Below are 12,586 nucleotides of genomic sequence, written 5' to 3' on the forward strand. Positions count from 1 at the left end.
ATTGTTCATTGGAGAATTTTAATCATGGCTACTTAAACCATGACAAGGTCCTTGTCAGATCATTCTGATATGTGCAGTATCTTGGTGGTAGCATTTCTTAATTACGATTTCCCCTTCAGGTTGAGATTTTCTTTGTTCTTGGTATGACACGTGATTTTTGTATGTCTGCTGGATATTTGGAGTATTATGTTTTGAGACTTGGGAGCTTATTTAATATTTTATTTTACAAACTTTTCATGATATCATGCCTGAGAGACAGGATCACATCATTACTGTCAGAAGGGGTAAGGGGTCTTAGCTTATAACTGAACTCCTGCTGACATTGCATTGGAATGTGTGTAAAGAGGTGAGGGTGGTGGAAGTCCAGGCTTCTCACTTGGCCTTCTTTGACTGAGAGCAGGGCCGTTTTTTTTTTTTTTCCTTCCCCAGTGTTGTTGGAGTAGGGTGGTTATTACCAACAAGATTTCTATCTTCCTACTCTGCCCCTTTTTCTGGTTCTTTGGTTGGAGAGAGCAGACGTTCCATGAGACTCTTCGTCCTTTGTGTCAGTTGGCTTTTCTGGTTTGTGGGTTCCTCCTATACCCACTTTGAGATTTTAGGAGGGAAGGAAGAAGAAAGCCAGGGAACTTACCACTGTGAGTTGTTCTTCTACTTGTAAAGTCCCTATCCTATCCTCCTCCTCCCCTTAAATTTGTTTTATGTATTGTGTTCAGGGTTTTTATAATTAATGGGAGGAAAAGGGAGAAATACATCTACTCCTTCTTGTTGGGAATCAGAAGTTTCAGCTTGCTCTTCTATGGACCAAGCAATCTTATTTTTGTTTTATATGTTAGGATCTAGTTTAATACTTAGTCCTGATTATCTAAGGAGTAAGATTCACCCCTACTTATGCAGTAGTAATTATCGTTTATATTTAAGGCTAGATTGCATAAAAGAAGATGTATTACTAAAACTACTTTTAAACTAAGTTTGAGTACATCCAAATCCTATCTTAAATGATAAATTCTCAAGACCCTAATAAAAAATTGTGTGGCAACTCTAGATCAGTTTTTAAAATGATGCTACCAGTGACCTACATTATATTGTTTATATCTTTGAATATGATTAGAAGCATTTGCTGTCATATAAGAATCTGAGGACTTGAGAAATTTGCTTGGAATATTGTTCCTATAATTCATTTAGATTTATAAAATACCTCTACTTATTGTATCATAATGATATTTTAACAAAAAGGCCAAGTGCTTAGCAATATAAGAACTAATAAATTGGCTGGTTCCTTTAGTATTTCTGACAAATATTCATATCTTTATTCTTCAGTATTTACACAATATGATTCAGAGCCAGGCACTAAGCTAGGGAATTGAATATTCAGTGATATACTGACAAGTAAGAATTTCATGCTCTAATGAGGTTTATTCTAGGGATACTCTGCTTTGTGCTGGTGAGATGAAACCACTCTTTGGAATGCTAGATAGGACAGAGTGAGGAAAGCTTTCAGATATGCCAGTGGTCTTTCTCAGCTTTTTTTACTTAGTTGAGGATGTTTTCTTTCTGACACTAAGTTATATTTATGAACCAACAAACTCATGTTCTCAATAAACATATTAACTTTCTCCTTAAAAACATTAGTGTAAAAATATTTGTGTACATTCCTTCTTAATAGTGATATAAAACTATAAAAAAGGGCTGATGTGCCACAGATAAGTTTTTCTTATACCGCAACTCCTTACTAGGAACCCTAAAAGCAAAGGGAAGGTGTGCTGACATTCACTATATGTTTTCTGTACCTTTGATTAAATAAATCAAGAGTTTGCAGTGGGTCAGTAATCCATAGCCTATATAAAATGCTGCAAGTGGGTACTCTGCTAGGCCCTGGTAAACAGAGAGAAAGCATACGCAAACCTTCTCATCCAGATCTCATAGCTTATCAGGAAAAACAAGCTAAAGTGTGATAAAAAAAATAATAAAGGAATAGTAGTGGCATAAATCAGGGAATAAAATAAATAGCATTATAATTTGACTCTGCTCAAACAAGAAAACTAGGGGATTATAATTGATTTATTCTTCTATCTGACTTTATAACAGTCTATACTGTCTTTTTTTTTCTAAGTATCATTGATATACAATCTTACGATGGTTTCACATACACAACACAGTGGTTCAACATTCTCCCATATTATCAAGTCCTCACCTCCTCCATTGTGGTCTATCAACATAGTAAGATGTTAGAGAGTCATTAATTGTATTCTCTGTGCTGTGCTACCATCCCCATGACCGATCTATATTGTGATTGCAAATTTGTGCTGTCTTAATGATTCCACAACAGAAATATCTGTACCATATCTCTTTCTATTCTTACTATCAATGCCCTTATCCAAACCAACATCATATCTTCCCTCAACTAGAATATACCTGTTCATACCTACCTATCTCAAGTCTTACCTCTTGAATCAATTTTTTCCCCCAATGCTGCAGTGTTCTTTTAAATTACAAATTTAAACATATCTCTCCCCAGTTTAAAAATGTTAAATGTCTTTCCATTGCTCTTAAAATAAATGATGGAAAGTAAACAAGCTATAGATCAACACATAGCTCAGGAAGGAGTACTTTCTTCTCTCTTGGGTTAAATGTTGAATATTTGTAGGCCATAGTTTATAAAAGAATATTTCATAAAATTCAATAGTAATTGCTTAAGAAGCTAAAATTAAAATATTATGATAGGAAAGTTCAGCTAATTTTTTTTCTTTTGCAAAGTAAGACTTCCTGTCTAACCAAACAAGAATATTATTTTTTCCATATGTAGAAATGAGGAGTTTAGGAACTGCATTTCTCTAACATGAGTTCAAAATAAAATTCTTAGAGAAAAAAGGCTATTAATCATGAAATATTTTGAAACAAATTATTTTTGGATAACCATTTACAAAATACAAATAACATATTAGTTTTATTTTAAAGCATCCAATTCAGTGGTGTTTAATACATTTACAGTATTGTACAGCCATGATCTCATACAGCCGTAATCCAAAGCATTTTCATCACCCAGACACCCCATACCCATTAAGCAGTTATCCCACAACCCCCCATTTCTTCCTTCCTCCAGTTCCTGGCAACCACTATCTGCTTTCTGTCCCTATGGATTTACCTATTGTGAATATGCTATATAAATAGAATCATATAATATGTGACCCTTTTTGGCTTCTTTCACATAGCATAATGTTTTCAAGGTATATCCATATTGTAGTATGTATTAGTATTTTATTCCTTTTTTATAGCTGAATAATATTCCATCATATGTATGCCAAAATTTATTTATTCATTCATCTATTGATGGACATTTGGGTTGCTTCCACTTTTTAGCTATTGTGAATAGTGCTGCTACAGAACAACTGTGTACAAGTAGTTGTTTGAATACAAGTAGTTGTTTTCAATTCTTTTGGATATATGCCTATGAGCAGAATTGCTGGGTCATCTAGTAAATCTATGTTAACTTCTTGAGAAACTGCCAAACTAATTTCATAGTAGCTGCATTATTTTACATTCCCACAAGCAATCTATGAAGGTTCCACTTTCCCCACATCCTTGTCAACACTTATTTTCTTTCTTCCTTTAATATTATTATGGCCATCCTATTGAACGTGAAATGAACTATCATTGTGGTATTGATTTGCATTTCCTTAATGACTGATGAGCATCTTTGCTTGTGTTTATTGGACATTTGTGTATCTTCTTTGGATAAATATCTATTTTAAGTGTTTTGCCCATTTAAAAAATTGGGTTGTCTTTTTGTTTTTGAGTTGTAAGTGTTCTTTACGTATTCTGGTTACTAGACATTTGTAAATACTTTCTCCCATTCTGTGGGTTGTCTTTTTACTTTCTTGATAATATCCTTCAATTAACAGAAGTCTTTAATTTTGATGAAGTCTACTCTATTTTTTCTTCTGTTCCTTATTCTTTTGGTGTCATATCGATATAGCCATTGCCATATCCAAGGTCATGAAGATTTACTTCCTGGTTTTCTTCTAAGTGTTTTACAGTTTTAACTCATTTAGATCTTTGGTACATTTTTAGTCAATGTTTTTATATGGTGTAAAGTAGGGGTCCAACTTCATTCTTTTGCATGTGAATATCCAGTTGGCCTACATATTATTTTACAGCTTTGACAGAAGGCCGTATGATCCCTTATAAGAGTTAATGATGAGTTAATAAAATGAGAATTTAAATGTATCTGTCTAGAAATCAGTCCAACATGAAACAGCACTGGATATCATAAGTATATAAAATCATAGGGTGAATAAAATCCTTGAGAGAAAAACTCCACTCTGCAATAGATTCTTAGGAACTTTTTAAATAAAATGAACTAGGGTATATGAGTAAGGATATTCATTGCAGTATTTTTGTAATGGTGAAGATTTAGAAACAATCTTTTTTAAATTGATTTGTAGTTGACATATAATATATTGGTTTCAAGTATACAACATAGTGATCTGATAATTATCTACAGCATTGAATGCTCACTTCAACTAGTAGTTGTCAACATAGGAAGATATTACAGAATTATTAACTATATTCTTTATGCTGTACTTTCATCCCTGTAACTGATTTATATTATGATTGAGATTTTATGCCTCTCTATCGCCTTCACCTATTTCACCCACCCACCCTAAACCCTCTCCTGTTGTAACCACCAGTCACTTCTCAGTGTCTAGGAGACTACTGCTATTCTATTTTGTTTTGTTTTTAGATTTCACAAATAAGTGAAATCATATGGTGTTTGTCTTTCTCTGCCTGGCTTATTTCACATAGCATAATACCTGTAGGTCCATACATGTTGTCACAAATGGCAAGATTCTTTCTTTTTTCTTTTTGACCTGAATAATGTTTCATTGTATATATGTATCACTTCTTTATCCATTCATCCATTGATGGACACTTTGGTTGCTTTCATATCTTGCCTCTTGTAAATAATGCAGCAATAAATATAGGAGTACACATATCTTTTTGAATCAGAGATTTTGTTTTCTTTGGGTAAATTCCTACAAGTAGAATTACTGGGTTATATGGTATTTCTATTTTTACTTTTTTGAGGAACCTCCACACTGCTTTGCATTGTGGATTGCACCAGTTTATCTTCCCACCATCATTGTAGGAGGGTTCCCATTTCTCCACGGCCATGCCAACACTTGTTATTTCTTGTCTTTTGGATAATGTCCATTCTAATTGGTGTGAGGTGATATCTCATTGTGATTTTGATTGGCATTTCCCTGATGATTAGTAATGTGGAGCATCTTTTCATATGCTTATTGGCCATTACATGTCTTCTTTAGAGAAAGGTCTATTCAGGTCCTCTGCTCATGTTTTATTTGGATTATTTGGTTTTTTTGTTGTTATGAGAATTCTTTGTATATATTGATTGTTAGCTCTTTATTGGATATATCATTTCCAAATATCTTCTCCAATACCATAGATTGCCTTTTTGTTTTGTTGATGGTTTCCTTTGCTACAAAAGCTTCTTCGTTGGATGCACTCTACTTGTTTATTTTGCTTTTGTTTCTCTTTCCTGGGAAGATGTATCCAGAAAAAGTTAACTCATTCTTATGTTCAGGAGATTTTGGCCTATGTTTTCTTCCATGAGTTTTACGGTTTCATATCTTATATTTAGGTCTTAGTGCATTTTGAATTTACTTTTGTGTATTGTGTTAGTAATCCAGTTTCATTCTCTTAAATATAGCTGTCCAGTTCTCCCAACACCAGTTATTGAAGAGGCTGTCTTTCCCCACTGTTTAGTCTTGCCTACTTTGTCATATATTAATTGACCATATGAGTGTGGATTTATTTGTGGTTTCTCTCTTCTGTTCCATTGATCTATGTGTGGTTTTTGTGCCAGTATCATACTGTTTTAATCACTGTACCATTGTAGTATAGCTTGAAGTCAGGGAGCAGGATACTTCCAGCTGTGTTCTTCTCTCTCAAGATTGCTTTGGCTATTTGAGTTCTTTTGTGGTTTCATATGAGTTTTAGGATTATTTTCTCTAGTTCATTGAAAAATGCCTGCTTTGGGCATGATGGCCATTTTGGCAATATTAATTCTTCTAATCCATGAGCATGGGATAGATTTTCATTATTTGTGTTCAGTTTCTTTCATCAGTGTCTTAGTTTTCAGAGTGCAGGTCTTTCAACTCCTTGGTTAGGTTTATTCCTAGGTATTTTATTCTCTTTGATTCAATTGTAAATGGAATTTTTTCTTAATTTCTCTATCTGCTAGTTCATTATTAGCATATGTCAGAATGCAACAGATTTCATATATTGATTTTGTATCCTGTGACTTAGTTGAATCCAGTTATTAGTTCTAATAATTTTTTGGTGAAATCTTTAGGGTTTTCTATATATAATATCATGTCATCTGCAAATAGTGATAGTTTAACTGCTTCCTTACCAATTCGGATGCTGTTTATCTCTTTTTCTAGTCTGATTGCCATGGCTAGGACTTCCAGTACTAAGTTGAATAAAAGTGGTGAGAGTGGACTTCCTTGTCTTATTCCTGATCTTAGAGGTAAAGTTTTTAGCTTTTCCCTGTTGAGTATGATGTTAGCTGTGGGTTTGTCATATATGGCTTTTTTTTATGTTGAGGTGCATTCCCTCTATACCCATTTTGTTGAGAGTTTTTATCATGGATGGATGTTGAAATTTGTCAAATGCTTTTCAGCATCTGTTGAGATTATCATATGGTTTCTATCCTTCCTGTTGTTAATGTGGTGTATGACATTGATTTATGAATATTATACCATGTTTGCATCCCTGGAATAAATCTCACTTAGTCATAATGGATGATCCTTTTGATGTATTTTAAAATTTTGTTTGCTAATACTTTGTTAAGGATCTTTGCATCTTTGTTCATCAATGATATTGGTTTCTACTCGCCTTTTTTTGTACTGTCTTTATCTGGTTTTGGTATTAGAGTGATCCTGGTCCCACAGATTATGTTTGAAAGTATTCCCTCTTATATTGTTTGGAATATTTTAAGAAGGATTAGTATTAGCTCTTCTTTAAATGTTTGGTAGCTTTCACCTGTGAGGCGATCTGGTGCTGGACTTTTGTTTGTTGGTTTTTTTTTTATTATTACCAATTCAGTTTGTTTCTTTTAATCATCTCTTCCTGGGTCAATCCTGGAAGGTTGTGTTTTTCTAGGAATTTGCCCATTTCTTCTATGTTGTCTGATTTATTGGCATATAATTTTTCATAGAATTCTCTTATAATTCTTTGTATTTCTGTGGTATCCATTTTGACTATTCCTTTTTTGATTCTGTTTTTCTTTATTCTGTACTCTCTCTCTTTTTCTTGAAAAGTCTGGTTAGGGATTTGTCTATTTTGTATTTTGGGTTCTTTGTTAAATGCCGCTGGTGTTCAATAAAAATTTTCCTAATTGGTCAGAATTCAGATGTCTCCCAATCCTGTGTGAGCTCCCTATCTTGTGGGAGTAGTTCCACTAGTAGCTTTGGTTTTGTTCTCTGCCTACTTTGTTGAGTTTCATAGTATGCATTATGCAAGAAAATATTCAGCCACATACTCAAAAGAATTCTTACACAGATTACTGTAGCTCTTTCTTTTTGTAGCTTCTTTTTCTCTGAATACTGTGCTTCACAAATTACAGATATTTTTGCCATCCCAAACTCCAGTCTCTTTTTCTTCTGGTCAGTGAGGCTCTCATATGTTTCTTGGGACCCTTCTCCTTGCATCATGGTCTGCCTCCCAGCAGAATTCCATACTAATATTAAGGTTCTCTTTGTTGATTTCCTTTCTTTCACGGAATCACAGCTCTCTGCAACCTATTGTTCAGCATCTGAACATAGTCGTTTCATATAATTTGCCCATTAAGAAGTAGATTTTTGAATTGTGGTCCTCATACCAAACAGAGTATCAGAAACACCAGAATAAGGGGGCAGTGAATCCGTGTTCATCATGGGTGCTTAGGCCCTGACTCTGTCAGAAAATCCTCTAAACACTGTTAAGATGTGCTTTGTTGACTCAAGGACAAGGGAGTCATTAGGGACCATCTAATGTTTATAAATACTTCTAATTAAAAATAGGGACTGTGTGAGTTCTTCTTAAAAAAGAAAAAGTGTTAAGTATAAAATACCTTTCATTAAGCAATAAATACCATTTCCAAGAACTGGAACATTTTGCTCTGCAGGGTTAGTGGTCTGAGAGCCAAGGAAAACTAAGTTAAGATTAACGACATCTGCTTTTTCTTTGAGGGGACATCTTGCTTCTGTATGTTCCATGTTCTTAAGAAGCTAAAGCTAAACAAAGTAAGAACCTAATCCAAACTTAATCACTGTGTGGATGGCTGTGTATGTGTGCCATTCCCACCAACCTGTAACCTATCTGAGAAGCTGTAAATGTAATCATAGGATCCCAGTTTTTAAAATTCTCATCTATGTGTATTTATGTTTTTATGAACAAGAAATATAAGCATATATGTCAAACTAAACATTTTTTCAAGAAGTAAACTGAGGGGAAATAGAGACTAGTTTTTTACTTTATATACATTTTTATTATTTGAATAATTGTAAGAATTATATTTCTTATATTGTTGAGTATATGAAAGTTTAAAACTAGTGATATATTTTTGATAAATCATTCCTCTGATCATTATGTAATGACTATCTTTGTCTTTAATGTTTTTTTTTAGTGTTGTATATGCTTTTATTCTACCTTTTAAAGCCCATTCTTACCTTATCATAATTTTTTTCTGTTCTTCTGATTTATAAATTTTATATTGTTTTCCATTCTTTAAATGCTTTAAATATAAAGACCTTAAAATACTTTAACTCTGATCCTTTCTTTGATCTTATATCATTTTGTTGTTCAGAATTTTAGTTATACTTTATTTTATGTCTCCTTTCATTTAGATATTAAGATGGCTTTACATAATAAATGTTTGTTTAGTTCATTGTACAAATATCCTGCATCATCATTGCCTTTTTTGTTTTATACATTGCTTTTGAGGTTTTTTCTTCCCAAGATATATTCTTCGATAGTTCTTTTGTTTAGGATTTATGATAGTAAACCTTGAAATGTGTAAGATATGACTTATTTTCCTTCTTGCTTTTCTTGTTGATATGTCTGCTGTCATTCCAGAGTTCTTTAGTTCTTAATTAACTCTTCTTCTCAATCTGATTAATTTTTAAATTGCCTCTTTTTCTTTTGTGTCCTGTGATTTCACCAAGTTTCTAAGTGTGAATACAGTTTGATTTGTTCTGTTTGCAATTTCTGATACTTTCTTAATCTGTTAACTTGCATTTTTTATTAGTTCTTAATTTTCAGCCATCATATTTTGAATATTGTTTTCTCCCATTTCCTCAATTATCTTCTTGAATAATTTCTATTAGATGCTGTCTGAGCTTCTCATTCCAACACACTTTATATGTAATTACAATTTTTCTTCTTTGTTTCTTTCTGTTGTCTTAGATTTAACAATTTTGTTAGCTTTGTGTACTATTCAACCTATCCATTGAGTTTTAATTGTTATTACTAATTTTAATTGTTTTAGTTAGCATTTCTAGGTATATCATTTCATTCTTTTTCTTATTTGTCTTTTCTTGTTTCGCAAACCTGTTCTTTTAAATATATACTTATCACCTTTTTTTTCTGTCAAGATTTAAAAAACTGGTGTATGAGTTTTTCACAATGGCACGTCTTGGGGTGGCTTGCTCTTGGCTCTTGCAATTCCATGGGCAGTATTGAGCCAAGGTCTCGCCATGGTAGCTCAATTCCATTTTACTATTAAGAGCTCTTTGTCTTTGCTTTACTTATTTATTTATTTATTTATTTAGCATGAGATAAAAATAAAAATCACTTATGACATTTTACTTTCCACATCCTCATTAAAATTCAATTAGGATTTATTAATATTAATAAATTTTTGCTTTCATCTTACTACTGTCTAATTCATATATTGTTAAATATCTGTGCTGCCTTTGTTTACTGCATTATTCCTTAACTTACACGTTAAATAATTATCTATTGTGTTGATTTTTATAGGCTGAATCTTCAAGAAGAATTGGATAAACTTAAAGTACATATGTCTACTGATAAGCCAACAGTTCAAAAGTTGAAAATATGTATGGCAGAAAAACGAGAAGGTACTTCTGTGAGAATAAATATTCAGTGCAGGCTTTAAAAAATTATCCAGTTCTTGATGTTTTGTTTTCAGTTTCTTCTAAGAATCTTGCCTTTATTTTTTCCTCTTCCCAGTGCTTCTCTAATTGATCCTTCATTAACATTTTCACCTTTCATGATAAAATCAAATAGAACACCTAAAAGTCAGCTTCATAATTTATTAAAAATTCTAAAGAAATGTTTGATGAGGAGAAAGGTATTCATTTTTTATTCATAGTTTTACTAGTTAGGCTTGTTCAAAGTTTTGTAAGTAATCCAGAGTTACTGTACTCAATTTCAATAATTCATTTATATTTTCATTGGAAATGACATTTTTCTAGAAATCATTTCATTCTCATTTAATGTCCTGGGGTCAAATCATAGAAGGTAATTTGGAGATCTGCAAATCTGTAACCCTCCTGACCATTAGCCTTAAAGTGTTTAGTAAGAGGGGGGATGTATCTGTTTCAACTGAAAGGTTATTCTTTTGTTAAAATCAAGATATTTACTATTTGACTTCAGTCCATACTTTAGTACTAAATTAGAATAAAGTAAAATAAGGTTAATATGAGGATTTCTTTTTATTTATCTTTGATATGGCTTAACTGTTACCATTATACTTTTTAGGCACTGACAATTTATACTTAATAATTTATTCTTAATTAATTTGTATTTTAAAATTAAGGTTTTATATGCCATTCATCTGGCTATTGTCTTAATTACTGTTGTTCTAATTTCTCTTATTTAGGGGCACTGGTGACTTCTGAAGGCCAGTATTTGAAGCCTTCTATTTTGCACCATTGATTTATATTCATATTTTAAACTTACTTCTTCACTGGCTTCTGAAACACTGATATTCCTCCCTACTTCTCTTGCCTTAATCTTCTATCTCTTGTACTGGAATCTCTTTCCATTTGTTCCTTAACCTTTGGGGTTCTTTGTGACTTTGTCCTTGGTTTCCTTTTTAAAAATAATATTTTTATTGTTTTTGGAAAAACTATACCTACTTACAAATTCAAGGAATGATAAAGGATAAAAAGAAGAAAGCAAAGGAAAACCCTGAGTTTGCAAACACTTAAAAATCAAAATTCAATATTAAGTAACTATCAAATCAAACATCTCTTAATAATTATAAAAAGAAGCTTAGATAAGTTGTATAAAAAGAAAACCATACTGTATGCTATTGTTAAAAAAGATATTTATATATTATGTTTTTTGGAGTCAACTAAATGAAACAGATGTATAAAAGTAAAGGAACTATTGAATATTAGGTAAAAGTTTCATTACTTCAAGAAATACTAATTTATAAGAGTACCTCTAACATTAAAGAGAAGGTTCCAAAAAGATTGAAGATGGAATTACTTTGTATTTTTCAAATTATATATTCAACTTAAGGGCATTTAAAAAATTAACATCTTGCCAGGCAAGATGAAAAAAAAAATCATTTTTATAAAACATTTCGTTTTATTTCCCTATATCTTTACTTTTATTCATTAAATTACCTCTTAATTTTATCAAAGTCTCTAACTTTGTATATTACAACTATTGAATTCCTCAGATTTAAAGTGTTATTTCTATACATTATGGACTCAGAACTCTTCACATTTTTTTAAAGCTGTGGCCTTTCTATTCATGAGTTCTTTATTTCAATTGATTGCTTGGTTAGCCAGTTTAGTTGAAAGTATGTTTTTTTCCATGAAGGAATCAAACTAACCATCTTAAAATAACAAATATTGTTAAGAGTTTAGATGTTTGAAAATGTGTTTCAACAGTCTTTACAGTCAAGGGATAAACTGGCTGGGTATAATTTTATTGAATCAAACTTTTTTCTCTTAAAACTTTCTAGATATTACTCATTTTTAATTAGATAGTTACTGTGGAGGTGTATTATGGAGAGGTGTCTGATTTCACCTTCCTCCTGTACCTCACTCCTTGTTTTGGATGTGACTTGCTTTCTGTATGTGGATGCCTAAACTTTGACTTTTAAACTTGATGTTCTAAAATTTAAATAAACTATGTCTTGATACTTTGTTCTAAATCATATTTTCTTGGATTATCTTTTATAATAATTTGTTAAGATCTTCCTTCATTCCAAGGAAATTTTTCTAGCATATATTTTTACATATTCGATTTGTATGCTCTAATTCAAGGACATCAGTTTTTTTATGTTACATTATTTTGTGTCTGACCTTCAGATCTATTTTCTTCTAATTCTTTAATCTTTTTTTTCCCTTCTATATTTTATCGCAATAACTTTCCTTCATCAGTAATTAAATTTTTCTTCCTACAGTTTATCACAAGACTTTCCTTCATCAGTAATTAAATTTTTAGCCATCTATAGTCTTTCTATTGTTCTTGCTATTATTTCGTTTAAGTGTATAATGATGTTTTTTGTTTCTCAATTTATTGCTTCAGTTCTTCAAATTAC

At 31.8% G+C, this 12,586-nt stretch overlaps 1 protein-coding gene across 4 annotated transcripts in view; it reads left to right on the forward strand.

Moving 5' to 3' along the window:
• CNTLN (centlein) overlaps positions 1–12,586 on the forward strand; it is a 305,405-nt gene that overhangs the window by 182,819 nt on the left and 110,000 nt on the right. For all 4 annotated transcript variants that reach the window (XM_057498718.1, XM_057498720.1, XM_057498721.1 and 1 more), the window contains one exon: positions 10,042–10,142. In XM_057498718.1, coding sequence (XP_057354701.1) covers positions 10,042–10,142 — 101 coding nt within the window. The remainder of the gene's footprint in view (positions 1–10,041; positions 10,143–12,586) is intronic.

Source organism: Manis pentadactyla, chromosome 3 (assembly GCF_030020395.1).
Source record: "Manis pentadactyla isolate mManPen7 chromosome 3, mManPen7.hap1, whole genome shotgun sequence".
NCBI classification, from domain to species: Eukaryota; Metazoa; Chordata; class Mammalia; order Pholidota; family Manidae; genus Manis; species Manis pentadactyla.